Source organism: Dendrobates tinctorius, unplaced genomic scaffold (genome assembly GCF_039654945.1).
Source record: "Dendrobates tinctorius isolate UK_male_01 unplaced genomic scaffold, ASM3965494v1 ptg000127l, whole genome shotgun sequence".
Classification (NCBI taxonomy): Eukaryota; Metazoa; Chordata; class Amphibia; order Anura; family Dendrobatidae; genus Dendrobates; species Dendrobates tinctorius.
The window spans coordinates 11374132-11391031 of record NW_027361795.1 but is presented as its reverse complement, the minus strand read 5'-3'; the positions used below and the strand labels follow the sequence as shown (position 1 = coordinate 11391031).

The 16900-nt window shown below is 45.6% G+C and overlaps 1 protein-coding gene across 4 annotated transcripts in view; it reads left to right on the top strand.

The window, feature by feature from the left end:
- MED20 (mediator complex subunit 20) overlaps window positions 1-16900 on the top strand; it is a 47692-nt gene that overhangs the window by 184 nt on the left and 30608 nt on the right. For 2 of the 4 annotated variants that reach the window (XM_073542510.1, XM_073542508.1), the window contains exons 2-3: window positions 80-243; window positions 5733-5986. In XM_073542510.1, the coding sequence (XP_073398611.1) occupies window positions 80-243; window positions 5733-5986 (418 nt within the window). The remainder of the gene's footprint in view (window positions 1-79; window positions 244-5732; window positions 5987-16900) is intronic. The other 2 variants (XM_073542511.1, XM_073542509.1) reach the window with 1 other exon arrangement.

The window sequence follows — 16900 nt, the reverse complement described above, 5'->3', positions numbered from 1 at the left end:
GTAAGGCTATGCACAGTTAGTAGCCTCCATTTTCTGTGTTGCCAGGTCTACTAATAATGCCGCTTCTGTTCGCGTTTAGTGTCGCACAGGTTCCATTAGCAGAAGGGAAAAGTGTTCAGCAGACTGTGGAAATCCTCACCCGCAAACTGGAGCAACTGGGAGCGGAGAAGCAAGGGACGTTCTTCGTGGACTGTGAGACCTACCACACCGCAGGGACCACTGTGGGGAGCACAGGTATAGTGGGTATGTGTGTGCCCGTGACGAGCCTGTCACACGGACACCGCGACCAGTGTGTGCCCCCCCGGCCATGCCGAGCCTGTCACACGGACACCTCGACCAGTGTGTGCCCCCCCGGCCATGCCGAGCCTGTCACACGGACACCTCGACCAGTGTGTGCCCCCTGGCCATGTCAAGCCTGTCACGTGGACGCCGCAACCGGTGTGTGCCCCCCCCCCCCCCCCCCCCCCCCAACCATGCCGAGCCTGTCACGCGGATGCCGCGACCAGTGTGTGCTCCCCCCCCCGACCACGCCAAGCCTGTCACACGGACACCAGGACCAGTGCGTGCCCCCGGAAATGCTGAACCTGCCCTACACAAACACTGCATCTGCCACAGACCGCGACTAGTGTGTGGCCCCGGCCATGCTGAGCCTGTTACACGGGCACCGTGACCGGTGTGTGCTCCGTGCCATGCTAAGCCTGAAACACTGACACCGCATCAGCCACGCACCACAAACGGTATGTGACCCCGGCCATACTGAGCCTGTCACACGGACACCGCATCGGCCACAGACCACGACCGGTGTTTGTCCCCGGCCATACTGAGCCTGTCACACGGACACGGCACCGGCCACAGACCATTACCGGTATATGCCCCCGGCCATGCTAAGCCTGTCACATGGACACTGCATCGGCCACACACCGCAACCAGTGGGTGCCCCCAGCCATGCTAAGCCTGTCACACGGGTACCATGACCGGCGTGTGCCTCCGGCCATACTGAACCTGAAACACTGACACTGCACCGACCACAGACCACGACTGGTATATGCCCCCCGGCCATGCTGGGCCTGTCGCACAGACACTGCACCGACCACAGACCACGACCGCTGTGTGAGTGGGGGGCATCTTGGCCATTGTACCTACAGCTCTAAAGTAGTGGACACATAGCCCCGGCCTAATGGTGTAGTAGAAGTGACTTGAACGCCACTGTTTTACTTTAAAGGTGAAAGCGCTTACAAAATGCTCAGCTATACGGCGTTTTTTATTTTCTTTTATCCTTCCCATTGCCTTCTGTTATAAAGTATGGAGCGGCTTCATAGCAGAAAACCTCTGAAGAATCGTCAGGCTGCTTCTTTTAAGTACTTGATGTTTTTGAAGACGTGAAGCTATTAAAAAAATCACTCAAAAGCCAGAACGTATGAACAGCAATGTCATTTTCCCATAGAAAGGAAAAGGAAGAGTCCAGCTTTTTCTGAGCAATTTAAAAAAAAAAAAAAAAAAAAAAAAAGTCATCTCACAAAACACTACCTGCAGGTGAGACTAGTTTCACACTAGCATGTCTCAGAGATGCGCAGGGCTGCGGATGTCGTCCGTGTAGCTCCGCCCATTGCCGTACCTCCTCCGATCTGCTCCGCCTACGGCCACATGCGGTCTGCGTACCTTTCTTTAACATTAGGTACGCAGGCCGTGCGGATGTATGCAGATGTGTCCGCATGCGTCGTTTTGACCAGGGCTGTGGAGTCGGTAAGCCAGACCTGCGACTCCGACTCCTCAATTTCCCTTACACCAACTCCACGACTCCGACTCCCACATATATTGCTTATATTTAAGTGAAAAATTTGTTGTAGTACAATGTGAACATCAGACATTTAATCATTTCTACGATCCAATAATCAAGATATTTAGATAGAACATAATATCTATTTATTGGAATACAGCTTTAGAACACAAACTAATAAATTGTAAATATGTAATACACTGTATAATATCGATTACATATATACAGTACAGACCAAAGTTTGGACACACCTTCTCATTCAAAAAGTTTTCTTTATTTTCATGACTATGAAAATTGTAGATTCACTCTGAAGGCATCAAAACAATGAATTAACACATGTGGAATTATATAATTAACAAAAAAGTGTGACACAACAGAAAATATGTCTTATATTCTAGGTCCTTCAAAGTAGCCACCCTTTGCTTTGATTACTGCTTTGCACACTCTTGGCATTCTCTTGATGAGCTTCAAGAGGTAGTCACTGGAAATGGGCTTGCAACAGTCTTGAAGGAGTTCCCAGAGATGCTTAGCACTTGTTGGCCTTTTTGCCTTCACTCTGCGGTCCAGCTCACCCCAAACCATCTCGATTGGGTTCAGGTCTGGTGTCTGTGGAGGCCAGGTCATCTGGCGTAGCACCCCATCACTCTCCTTCTTGGTCAAATAGCCCTTACACAGGCTGGAGGTGTGTTTGGGGTCATTGTCCTGTTGAAAAATAAATGATGGTTCAACTAAACACAAACCGGATGGAATAGCATGCCGCTGCAAGATGCTGTGGTAGCCATGCTAGTTCAGTATGCCTTCAATTTTGAATAAATCCCCAACAGTGTCACCAGCAAAGCACCCCCACGCCATCTCACCACCTTCTCCATGCTTCACGGTGAGAACCAGGCATGTAGAGTCCATCTGTTCACCTTTTCTGCGTCGCACAAAGACATGGTGGTTGGAACCAAAGATCTCAAATTTGGACTCATCAGACCAAAGCACAGATTTCTACTGGTCTAATGTCCATTCCTTGTGTTCTTTAGCCCAAACAAGTCTCTTCTGCTTGTTGCCTGTTGTTACTGTGTGTAATATATATATATACTCACACACTATGACTTATCTCGGCTAAGATAAAGCCTAGATCCTCAGGCTACATTCACACTATGGGTGTAGCCAGGATCAAACCTGGGGGGGGGAGCAGAACCTCATACTGTTCAGAACTTCATACTGCACACCTCAGCTGCTGCAGAACCTCATACTGGACACCCCTACACTTGAAAATAAAGCCTGCACCTTAAGAAGATGTGGTGAATGCAGTCTATTCCAACTATCAATTGATGTTGATGTGTTACTGAAGACGAGCAATGCCTGTCCTGGGCGTACTTTTGGGCAGCTATGAGGTGTACCTGACTGGTGCTAAAATAAAGGAGTGTTAGTCTGTGTGCTATCCGGCTTTCATTCTTTTTGGTACAGATATGATAGACAGATATGGATATATAGAGCAGATTTCTAATCTGCTCTTGCTATTGAAAACATTATCTATGAGCTCAAAAACCTTTCAGGTGATGTCGTTTCTTAAAAAGCTGATCTGCTTTTGCAACTGAAAAACATAAACGCAGGAAAAACGTTGTGTGTGAATGTAGCCTTAGATCAGGAATAGAACAGCCATTTATAGGACATTTCATAACTTTCCCAAATTCCTATGAAAAAATATTCAGCGCATTCTGCATTGAACTACTGTACCCAATTTATTATATATTTTAGCAGTCGGTCCATTTTATTCCGACTCCACCAAAATGAGCATTGACTCCACGACTCCGACTCCACAGCCCTGGTTTTGACAATGCGGTGAAAATCCTACTCGTTGTGTTCAAAACGACGCATGCGGATACATCCGCACGGCCTGCGTACCTAATGTTGAAGATAGGTACGCAGGCCGCATGCCGACAGGCGGGGCAGACCGAAGGAGGTGTGGCAATGGGCGGAGCTACGCAGAGGATGTCCGCAGCCCTGCACATCTCTGAGAAACGCTAGTGTGAAACTAGCCTAAGCGGTAAGTATAATACAGCCTGGCCGCCATACTAGAAGGGCAGCTACCGAGAGGAAGCTAACTTCTATCCTCTCAGAAGCCGCTAGCTTTCCGTCATGGGGACGGCACATGGAGTGATTAGTCATTACTCACTACACTGAGCGGCAGCTGTAAGCACGGCACTTTGACAGCTGGCTCTGCAGCACATCTGTGCAATCTGTGGCCTGATCTCGTTCCATTTGACTGCGTTATTGTTTTCAATGCTGACATGTCACTAATGATGCAGCCAAGCAGTGAGCTCGGGGTGGCATATGCTGTTTATTCGGTCAGAGCTGTTGAGTTTATTGGCTACAGCAGGGTCCATTTGACTTCAGCAATGCAAACAATGATGAGACACCTGGAGCAGCAGTAGAGTCTCAGAGCTGGACCCATAGAAAACCCCTTTAATAGTTAATTATCAGTCTGAGGCTGCGTTTTTTATTCAAGAAAAGTGGTCTGCCCCAGATATATATATAATATATTTTATACGTACTGTCTGCCTAGAAAAGCGCATTCCTGGGAACAACTAAAATCCTGCGCAGAACCCTCAAACTCCCAGGTCTCTGGTAGAAGACCCGAGAATGAGGACAAAAAAAATAGGTCCCAAGGCTAACTAATGCCCCCTAAAGGACCCGACTTTCTAGCAAAAGTCAGGTCCAAACTTCCGGGTGGTGGAATCTAAGCATGCAGAGAGGGATCTTGCAGCTTTCTGCGCCTTTCTCTCTATGTGAAAGGGCGAGATTTTACTCTTTGCACTAACCTATCTCTACGCTGTGTACTTAAATTTCGGTTACTGAATGGTGACTACTCCAATGGTGTTACTGTTCGTTACATGGCAGCGCTGGGTTAGTGCAAAGGGTGAGGTCTTGTGAAAGAGTCTGATCTCAGGCCTTATGACATTGGAGAAAGGTTGTGGGATCCCACAATACAGATCTAAACAATCCAGGCCTTTAGGGGCAATTTGGGACCTCTTTTGTCCATAGATGATAATTAGTAAAAGCCCCAGACTGGCAATTGGTAGTTTAAGTCAGAGTTTTATATAAATACTCATCAAATCCAAAAATGCATGAACATAGCTAAAGGGGCATTAGAGGGGATAAAACTGTCAAAAACTGCATATTGCTATGGGAGCTTTCTCTGCGATGGCATAGACTTGCTGGCAAGCATTGCATATTCTGTGTGCTTGATGCTGGCACTTAAGTCGAGTTACAGTGTTGTCCTAGACTTGCATACTGATGACCTGTCATGCAGATAGTTAATCAATAGGAAATTGGAGGGTTTCCACACCTGACACAGCTGTGAACATTGAGTAGTGGCCACTGCCATTTATCATTTGTTCACTTGAGTGAAGGACAAATTGCAGAACTCTGCAGTGGCCATGAAACAATTTACAGCAGTCTGCTCCATAGATTGCTTACATCCAGCCTATGTAAAAGTTAAGGTATACTGGGATTTTGCAATGTAGCACTTAAATGATATTAAAGAGGGCCTTTAGTTTGGGGTCATTGGAATACAGTACCTAGATGAGAATATCACCAGCAGCCTCTGTCAGAAATGTATGGACTGTTGCATCAGCCCTTATTAAATGTAAGCGTGTCCATTGTAAAATAAAAATTGCATATACTCCCCCTTATCCTAGGCTGGTGCCTCTTACAGTAATGTCTGCTACTGTTTATGTGACTTTATACACTGTGAGTGCTTTAGATTTTAAGCAACCGCTTCACATTGATAGAACTGTGCTCAGCAACTCCATTGAACGTATTCTCATCCAGCGGCCTCTAGAGCTGTTTTCAGCTGAGCGATGGGGGTGTAGGACCCCTAACAATCTTGTATTGATGACCTTTCCAAAGGCTTCTAATATTGTTAGTAACTTCTATTTTCTTCCTGTGTATTGATATGATCTAGGTCAGTCTGGAAAACTTCTTTACATCATGCATTGCTCCGAACACCCTCTCAGCACCTTTGCTCTGTTTGAGAATGGTCCCTGCTTAGTTGCCGACCAGAACCTGGATGTACTGATGATAAAGCTAAAAGGATTCTTCCAAAATGCAAAGGCCAACAAGATAGAGACACGTGGCACTCGGTACCAGTATTGTGATTTCCTTATCAAGATCGGTACAGTCACTATGGGACAGAGCGGTCGAGGGATATCTGTGGAGGTACCTTTTTTTTTCTTTTTTTTTTTAACAAAAAAAACTTGCAATGTAGTAGCACGCACCTAATGTGGCACAGAAAGGGTGCTAGAAAGTATTTAAAGAGAATCTGTCACCTCATTTTTGGACTATCAGCTGCCGACACCGCCATCAGGGGCTTATCTACAGCATTCTGTAATGCTGTAGATAAGCCCCTGACGTAACCTGAAAGATAAGAAAAAAGAGTTAAGCCCCCTTCACACATAACGATGTCCCAGCGATCCCACCAACGATCCGACATGGATAGGATCGCTGGGACATCGTTAGGCTGATCGCTGGTGAGCTGTCACATAGGCAGCCCCAGCAATCAGGACCAGCAACACAGGACGCCGGTTTCTAATGTAAACGTTAGGTATCCAGGAGTGCGTTTTTTTGTGTGTGTTTTTGTCAGGGTACATTTGTCTCTTGTACATGCTGTATACACGAAGAGAAAACCAGCATGAAAAAGTTGTGTATCCACTGGATATAGCACCTACAACATGATACACAACTAAAATTTGTGTATAAAATACATATTGATTCAATTAAAAAGTATGATTATACATAATAAATACAAAACAGGGGAAGGACAAAAATCAATAAGTGGAGAAAATTAAGCTGGGTAGTACGGGGTACATGTGTATATATAAAGCACCAAAACGGTGAAATATTGCCATATATAAAATTAGAATAACATGGCATGAGGTGCAAAGTTATATATGAGTATACACAAATATCAGGACAGTACTGCATAAAAATAAAAACCAGGTAAGTAAATATCCTCAAATACACAAGGAGCAAATATATATTAAGGTGTAATAAGTACAGACCCAATAGTAATAGTCAAGTGACAAAGGACAATAAAGTGCAAAAATCTATTTCATATAAAGTGCCAATGTGTAGGAAAATGCCCATAAGAGGATTGAAGCAGTATTCTGACCAGTGAGAGACCCCGCAGCAGCCCACACCTGCCCGATGCGCGTTTCGCCTGAGCTTTGACGAGGGATTTTATATAATCATGCTTTTTAATTGAATCAATGAATATGTATTTTAAACAAATTTTAGTTGTGTATCATGTTGTAGGTCTTGTACATGCTGATAAAGTTTAGTGCATTCAATAATCTGATTCAACTTCATCAGGTGTTGGTACCAAAAACACAACAAAACCTGATACCTATATTTTCGCACTTACTCATTGCTTTCAATGGGTGAAAAAATGCTGCAAAAACGCTGAAAGAAATGACTGGCTCCTTTCTGCAAAAACGCAGCTCTTTGACAAAACAGCCGGGGGGGGGAGTGGTGTGCATGATATTTCTTAAACTTCATAGACTTTGCTGGTAATGTGAAACGCAACTGAAAATTTGCATAGAAAAAGGCTGCAAAAATACAATGTGTGAACATAGTCTTATAGAGAATGAATGGATCAGACGGTGCATATTCTCGATCTTCTCTTGATCGGTGAGGTGTCCCTAGGGAGTTTACCGTTAGAGAATGACTTAGGAACTTGGAACAACCTCTTTCATATGTTTAATAATTTTGCTTCCTCTAATGGAATGTGCAATAGTGTGAAATGGTTAAAAACACTGCAGTTTGTGAGAACATTGTAAAGGGAGGAGAGAAATAAAGGCGTTGTCTAAGCTAGGGGTGGAAGTGTGCAGTCACTCCGTGTGCGACTCTTGAATCGTCATGCTGCACACTGACAGGATTCTCTGCTGCTGGCTGCAAGAGAGGGCAGTCCTGTGATTGCAATTGTGCGATTCGTGTACATGCGGTTACGTGCTGACTAGACGTTTGCTGCCTTGTTCACTTCTATTAACCCCTTCATGACCCAGCCTATTTTGACCTTAATGACCTGGCCATTTTTTGCAATTCTGACCAGTGTCCCTTTATGAGGTAATAACTCTGGAACGCTTCAACGCATCCTAGCGATTCTGAGATTGTTTTTTCGTGACATATTGGGCTTCATGTTAGTGGTAAATTTAGGTCGATAATTTTTGCGTTTATTTGTGAAAAAATCAGAAATTTGGCGAAAATTTTGAAAATTTCGCAATTTTCAAATTTTGAATTTTTATTCTGTTAAACTAGAGAGTTATGTGACACAAAATAGTTACTAAATAACATTTCCCACATGTCTACTTTACATCAGCACAATTTTGGAAGCAAAATATTTTTTTGTTAGGAAGTTATAAGGGTTAAAAGTTGACCAGCGATTTCTCATTTTTACAACAAAATTTACAAAACCATTTTTTTTAGGGACCACCTCACATTTGAAGTCACTTTGAGGGGTCTATATGGCAGAAAATACCCAAAAGTGACACCATTCTAAAAACTGCACCCCTCAAGCTACTCAAAACCACATTCAAGAAGATTATTAACCCTTCAGGTGTTTCACAACAGCTAAGGCAATGTGGAAGGAAAAAATGGACATTTTCATTTTTCCAACACAAATTTCCTTTCAGCATCAATTTTTTCATTTTCACATGGGCAACAGGATAAAATGGATCCTAAAATTTGTTGGGCAATTTCCCCTGAGTACACCGATACCTCATATGTGGTCATAAACCACTGTTTGGGCGTACGGCAGGGCTCAGAAGGGAAGGAGCACCATTTGACTTTTTGAATGGAAAATATGCTGGAATATTTAGCGCTTGCCATGTCGCGTTTGGAGAGTCGCTGTGTGCCTAAACACTGGAGCTCCCCCACAAGTGGCCCCATTTTGGAAACTAGATCCCCCAAGGAACTTATCTAGATGCATAGTGATCACTTTGAACCCCCAGGTGCTTCTCAAATTGATCTGTAAAAAAAAAAAAAGTACTTTTTTTTCACAAAAATTATCTTTTAGCCTCAGTTTTTTCATTTTCACATGGGCAACAGGATAAAATGGATCCTAAAATTTGTTGGGCAATTTCTCCTGAGCACACCAATACCTCATATGTGGTCATAAACCACTGTTTGGGTGCAGGGCAGGGCCCGGAAGGGAAGGAGCGCCATTTGACTTTTTGAATGGAAAATTAGCTCCAATCGTTATCGGACACCATGTCGCGTTTGGAGAGCCCCTGTGTGCCTAAACATTGGAGCTCCCCCACAAGTGACACCATTTTGGTAACTAGACCCCTTAAGGAACTTATCTAGATGTGTAGTGAGCACTTTGAACCCCCAAGTGCCTCACAAAAGTTTATAACATAGAGGAGTGAAAATAAAAAATCATTTTTTTTTCCTCAAAAATGATTTTTTAGCACGCTATTTTTTATTTTCACAAGGGTAACAGGAGAAATTGGACCACAAAAGTTGTTGTCCAGATTGTCCTGAGTACGCTGGTACCCCATATGTGGGGGGGGGCACTGTTTGGGTGCACGGCAGGGCGCAGAAGGGAATGAGCGCCATTTGACTTTTTGAAATGAAAATTGGCTCCAATCGTTAGCGGACACCATGTCGTGTTTGGAGATCCCCTGTGTGCCTAAACTTTGGAGTTCCCCCACAAATGACCCCATTTTGGAAACTAGACCCCCTAAGGAACTTATCTAGATGCATAGTGAGCACTTTGAACCCCCAGGTGATTCACAGAAGTTTATAATGCAGAGCAGTGAAAATAAAAAATCTTTTTTTTTTTCCTAAAAAAAAAATTTTTTAGTCTGCAATTTTTTATTTTCACAAGGGTACCAGGATAAATTGGACCCCAAAAGTTGTTTTCCAGTTTGTCCTGAGTACGCTGGTACCCCATATGTGGGGGGAGACCACTGTTTGGGCACACGTCGGGGCTCGGAAGGGAAGTAGTGACATTTTGAAATGCTGACTTTGATGGAATAGTCTGCGGGCATCATGTTACATTTGCTGAGCCCCTGTGTGCCTAAACAGTAGAAACCCCCCACAAGGGACCCCATTTTGGAAACAAGACCCCCCCAAGGAACTTATCTAGATGTGTGGTGAGCACCTTGAACCCCCAAGTGCTTCACAGAACATTGTAATGCAGAGCCGTGAAAATAAAAAAATCATTTTTTTTCCCTCAAAAAAAATGATTTTTAGCCCGCAATTTTTTTTTTCACATGGGTAACAGGATAAATTGGACCCCAAAAGTTGTTGTCTAGTTTGTCCTGAGTACGCTGATACCCCATATGTGGGGGATGACCACTGTATGGGCACACGTCAGGGCTCGGAAGGGAAGTAGTGACGTTTTGGTATGCTGACTTTGATGGAATGGTCTGCGGGCATCATGTTACATTTGCAGAGCCCTTGATGTTCCTAAACTGTGGAAACCCCCCACAAGTGACCCCATTTTGGAAACTAGACCCCATAAGGAACTTGCCTAGATGTGTGGTGAGCACCTTGAACCCCGAAGTGCTTCACAGAAGATTGTAACGCAGAGCCATGAAAATAAAAAATCTTTTTTTTTCCTCAAAAAATGAATTTTTAGCTCGCAATTTTTTATTTTCACAAGGGTCACAGGAGAAATTCGACCCCAAAAGTTGTTGTCCAGTTTGTCCTGAGTATGCTGGTACCCCATATGTGGGGGGAAACCACTGTTTGGGCACACGTTGGGTCTCAGCAGGGAAGTAGTGACATTTTGAAATGCTGACTTTGATGGAATGGTCTGGGGGCATCATGTTACATTTGCTGAGCCCCTGTGTGCCTAAACAGTAGAAACCTCCCACAAGTGACCCCATTTTGGAAACTAGACCCCCCAAGGAACTTATCTAGATGTATGGTGAGCACCTTGAACCCCCAAGTGCTTTACAGAAGTTTGTAACGCAGAGCCGTGAAAATAAAAAATCATTTTTTTCCCTCAAAAAAAATGATTTTTAGCCCGCAATTTTTTTTTTCACAAGGGTAACAGGATAAATTGGACCCCAAAAGTTGTTGTCCAGTTTGTCCTGAGTACGCTGATACCCCATATGTGTGGGGGAACCATTGTTTGGGCACACGTCAGGGCTCGGAATGGAAGTAGTGACGTTTTGAAATGCAGACTTTGATGGAATAGTCTGCAGTCGTCATTACGTTTGCAGAGCCCCTGATGTGCCTAAACAGTGGAAACCCCCCACAAGTGACCCCATTTTGGAAACTAGACCTTCCAAGGAACTTATGTAGATGTATGGTGAGCACTTTCAACCCCCAAGTGCTTCACAGAAGTTTATAATGCAGAGACATGAAAATGAAAAAAACATTTTTTTCCACAAAAATAATTTTCTAGCCCCCAATTTTTTATTTTCCCAAGGGTAACAGGAGAAATTAGACCCCAAAAGTTGTTGTGCAATTTTTCCTGAGTACGCTGATACCCCATATGTGGGGGTAAACCACTGTTTGGGCACACGTCGGGGCTTGGAAGGGAGTGAGCACCATTTGACTTTTTGAACGCAAAATTGGCTGTAATCAAAGGTTGCACCATGTCGCGTTTGGAGACCCCCTGATGTGGCTAAACAGTGGAAACCCCTCAATTCTAACTCCAACCCTAACCCCAACACACCCCTAACCACAACCCTAACCCCAACACATCCCTAACCCTAATCCCAACCCTAACCCCAACACACCCCTAACCCCAACACTAACCATAACACTAACCACAAGCCTAACCCTAATTCTAACCCTCTTTCCAACCCTAACCCTCTTTCCAACCCTAACCCTCTTTCCAACCCTAACCCTCTTTCCAACCCTAACCCTCTTTCCAACCCTAACCCTCTTTCCAACCCTAACCCTCTTTCCAACCCTAACCCTCTTTCCAACCCTAACCCTCTTTCCAACCCTAACCCTCTTTCCAACCCTAACCCTCTTTCCAACCCTAACCCTCTTTCCAACCCTAACCCTCTTTCCAACCCTAACCCTCTTTCCAACCCTAACCCTCTTTCCAACCCTAACCCTCTTTCCAACCCTAACCCTCTTTCCAACCCTAACCCTCTTTCCAACCCTAACCCTCTTTCCAACCCTAACCCTCTTTCCAACCCTAACCCTCTTTCCAACCCTAACCCTCTTTCCAACCCTAACCCTCTTTCCAACCCTAACCCTCTTTCCAACCCTAACCCTCTTTCCAACCCTAACCCTCTTTCCAACCCCTAACCCTCTTTCCAACCCCTAACCCTCTTTCCAACCCCTAACCCTCTTTCCAACCCCTAACCCTCTTTCCAACCCCTAACCCTCTTTCCAACCCCTAACCCTCTTTCCAACCCCTAACCCTCTTTCCAACCCCTAACCCTCTTTCCAACCCTAACCCTCTTTCCAACCCTAACCCTCTTTCCAACCCTAACCCTCTTTCCAACCCTAACCCTCTTTCCAACCCTAACCCTCTTTCCAACCCTAACCCTCTTTCCAACCCTAACCCTCTTTCCAACCCTAACCCTCTTTCCAACCCTAACCCTCTTTCCAACCCTAACCCTCTTTCCAACCCTAACCCTCTTTCCAACCCTAACCCTCTTTCCAACCCTAACCCTCTTTCCAACCCTAACCCTCTTTCCAACCCCTAACCCTCTTTCCAACCCCTAACCCTCTTTCCAACCCCTAACCCTCTTTCCAACCCCTAACCCTCTTTCCAACCCCTAACCCTCTTTCCAACCCCTAACCCTCTTTCCAACCCCTAACCCTCTTTCCAACCCCTAACCCTCTTTCCAACCCCTAACCCTCTTTCCAACCCCTAACCCTCTTTCCAACCCCTAACCCTCTTTCCAACCCCTAACCCTCTTTCCAACCCCTAACCCTCTTTCCAACCCCTAACCCTCTTTCCAACCCCTAACCCTCTTTCCAACCCCTAACCCTCTTTCCAACCCCTAACCCTCTTTCCAACCCCTAACCCTCTTTCCAACCCCTAACCCTCTTTCCAACCCCTAACCCTCTTTCCAACCCCTAACCCTCTTTCCAACCCCTAACCCTCTTTCCAACCCCTAACCCTCTTTCCAACCCCTAACCCTCTTTCCAACCCCTAACCCTCTTTCCAACCCCTAACCCTCTTTCCAACCCCTAACCCTCTTTCCAACCCCTAACCCTCTTTCCAACCCCTAACCCTCTTTCCAACCCCTAACCCTCTTTCCAACCCCTAACCCTCTTTCCAACCCCTAACCCTCTTTCCAACCCCTAACCCTCTTTCCAACCCCTAACCCTCTTTCCAACCCCTAACCCTCTTTCCAACCCCTAACCCTCTTTCCAACCCCTAACCCTCTTTCCAACCCCTAACCCTCTTTCCAACCCCTAACCCTCTTTCCAACCCCTAACCCTCTTTCCAACCCCTAACCCTCTTTCCAACCCCTAACCCTCTTTCCAACCCCTAACCCTCTTTCCAACCCCTAACCCTCTTTCCAACCCCTAACCCTCTTTCCAACCCCTAACCCTCTTTCCAACCCCTAACCCTCTTTCCAACCCCTAACCCTCTTTCCAACCCCTAACCCTCTTTCCAACCCCTAACCCTCTTTCCAACCCCTAACCCTCTTTCCAACCCCTAACCCTCTTTCCAACCCCTAACCCTCTTTCCAACCCCTAACCCTCTTTCCAACCCCTAACCCTCTTTCCAACCCCTAACCCTCTTTCCAACCCCTAACCCTCTTTCCAACCCCTAACCCTCTTTCCAACCCCTAACCCTCTTTCCAACCCCTAACCCTCTTTCCAACCCCTAACCCTCTTTCCAACCCCTAACCCTCTTTCCAACCCCTAACCCTCTTTCCAACCCCTAACCCTCTTTCCAACCCCTAACCCTCTTTCCAACCCCTAACCCTCTTTCCAACCCCTAACCCTCTTTCCAACCCCTAACCCTCTTTCCAACCCCTAACCCTCTTTCCAACCCCTAACCCTCTTTCCAACCCCTAACCCTCTTTCCAACCCTCTTTCCAACCCCTAACCCTCTTTCCAACCCTCTTTCCAACCCCTAACCCTCTTTCCAACCCTCTTTCCAACCCCTAACCCTCTTTCCAACCCTCTTTCCAACCCCTAACCCTCTTTCCAACCCTCTTTCCAACCCCTAACCCTCTTTCCAACCCTCTTTCCAACCCCTAACCCTCTTTCCAACCCTCTTTCCAACCCCTAACCCTCTTTCCAACCCTCTTTCCAACCCCTAACCCTCTTTCCAACCCCTAACCCTCTTTCCAACCCCTAACCCTCTTTCCAACCCCTAACCCTCTTTCCAACCCTAACCCTCTTTCCAACCCTAACCCTCTTTCCAACCCTAACCCTCTTTCCAACCCCTAACCCTCTTTCCAACCCTCTTTCCAACCCCTAACCCTCTTTCCAACCCTCTTTCCAACCCTAACCCTCTTTCCAACCCTAACCCTCTTTCCAACCCTAACCCTCTTTCCAACCCTAACCCTCTTTCCAACCCTAACCCTCTTTCCAACCCTAACCCTCTTTCCAACCCTAACCCTCTTTCCAACCCTAACCCTCTTTCCAACCCTAACCCTCTTTCCAACCCTAACCCTCTTTCCAACCCTAACCCTCTTTCCAACCCCTAACCCTCTTTCCAACCCTCTTTCCAACCCCTAACCCTCTTTCCAACCCCTAACCCTCTTTCCAACCCTCTTTCCAACCCCTAACCCTCTTTCCAACCCCTAACCCTCTTTCCAACCCCTAACCCTCTTTCCAACCCCTAACCCTCTTTCCAACCCCTAACCCTCTTTCCAACCCCTAACCCTCTTTCCAACCCCTAACCCTCTTTCCAACCCTAACCCTCTCTCCAACCCTAACCCTGATGGAAAAAAAAAAAAAAAAAATATTTTCTTTATTTTATTAGTTCTGCCTACCTATGGGGGTGATAATCGGGGGGTTCATTTACTTTTTATTTCATTTTGATCACTCTGAGAGTGATCAAAATGAAATAATAGAATCTGCAGCCGGCAGATTCGGGCGGGCGCACTGCGCATGCGCCCGCCATTTTCTAAGATGGCGGCGCCCATGAACCGGAGCCGCCGGACACCGGGAGCGACGGGGGGACTTGGAAGGTGCCGGGGGAGGTGAGGGGGGGATCGGAAGCTAGCGGGGAGCAGAGGGAATGGGAGGGGGGCAGATGATGACAGCGGCGGCAGATCGCCGCTGTCATTCAGTTGCGGGGGGGGGGGCGATCGCCGGTGGGGGGGGTCAAATCGGTGTCTCCAGCCATGTCCGATGCTACTGCAGCATCGGCCATGGCTGGATTGTAATATTTCATCAATTTTCATTGATGAAATATTACTATCGCTCTGATTGGCTGTTTCACTTTTAACAGCCAATCAGAGCGATCGTAGCCACGTGGGGGCGAAGCCACGCCCCCTGTGGTGAATTACAAAGCCCCCTGTATCTGCGGGTCAGGTGACCTTTCATTGACCCCGGTCACCCGACCCGCAGGGGGGCTTTGAATTCATGCCACAGGGTATGCGTCATAGGTCGGATTGGCACCGACTTTCATGACGCATACGGTGTGTCACAGGTCGGGAACCGGTTAAGGGGGAATCTGTCACCTATTTTTTGGCATATAAGCTGCCGGCACCGCCATCAGGGGCTTATCTACAGCATTCTGTAATGCTGTAGATAAGCCCCCGATGTAACCTGAAAGATAAGAAAAACGAGTTAGATTATACTCGCCCAGGGGCGGTCCGTGTCCGATGGGTGTCGCGGTCCGGTCCAGTGCCTCCCATCTTCTAGCGATAACGTCCTCTTCTTTGCTTCCCGTTGCGGCGCAGGAGTACTGCCCTGCCCTGTTGAGGGCAGTGTAAAGTACTGCAGTGCGCAGGCGCCGGACCTCTCTGACCTGGTCCTACGCATTGCAGTACTCTGCTCTGCCCTCAACAGGGCAGAGCAGTACACCTGCGCTGGAGCTGCAACAGGAAGCGAAGAAGAGGACGTCATCGCTAGAAGATGGGAGGCACCGGACCCTGACCGCCCCTGGGTGAGTATAATCTAACTCATTTTTCTTAACTTTCAGGTTACAGTATAACGGGGGCTTATCTACAGCGTTACAGAATGCTGTAGATAAGCCCCTGATGGCGGTGGCCGCAGCTTATATGCCAAAAAAATAGGTGACAGATTCCCTTTAAGCGCGGCTGTGTACGTCTAGTCGACATGTGACCAGATGTATGCAAACTGCATAACCTCAGTAATGTGACCACTCGCTTTCACCTCTGGCACTGGAGAATCCCAGCACTATGCTGCGTGTAATTCTGCCATGATATTTTATGTTTTACACTGCTGCACAAAGTGTTAACTAACTTCTGTGGGTCAGCTCAATTAAGGCGATACCAAACTTATAAAATGTTATTTCTTTTGTGCAAGAATTACACTGCATTGTCATATTACATTTTCCTGTCAATGAAGCTGTGATAATTTGTATAACAATCTGTAGATTTTATTGGCACCATTTTGGGGTACTTGTATTTTTTTTTTTTTTTCAGGCGCACTTTTTGGAGGTGGAAAGAAAAAAACAATTTTCTGTTTTTTGTTATTTTCAAGTACTGCTTACTACTCACTAAAATTGACATAGTAGCTTTACTAAATGTATGGCTTTATTATGTTTTACTTCTTGTAGATAATTTTTTTTTTTTTTTTTTTTTTTTTTTTTTTTTTTATGCCGTATTCTGAGACCCATAACATTTTTTTTCCATAGACATCTTTGGGGGCTTTTTTGTCTTTTTTTTTTTTTTTTAATGGTAGGAAAGAAAATAGTAATTCTGGCAGTTTCAGTTTTGTTTTTACAGCATTCATTGTGAGGTATACATAATCATATAGTTTTTTAGTATGGATGGACATGTCAAAGGTGGTACTATATATGATACAGTACTGTGCAAAAATTAGGCAGGTGTGGAAAAATACTGCAAATAAGAATGCATTTCAAAATGGAAGTGTTAGCTTATTTGTATCTATTAGCAAAGTGAACATAAAGGAAATGCATCAATGATTGGTGTGACAATTTTTTTTGCCTTCAAAACATCACAATATCAATTCTGTTTTATTATACTTGGACATACT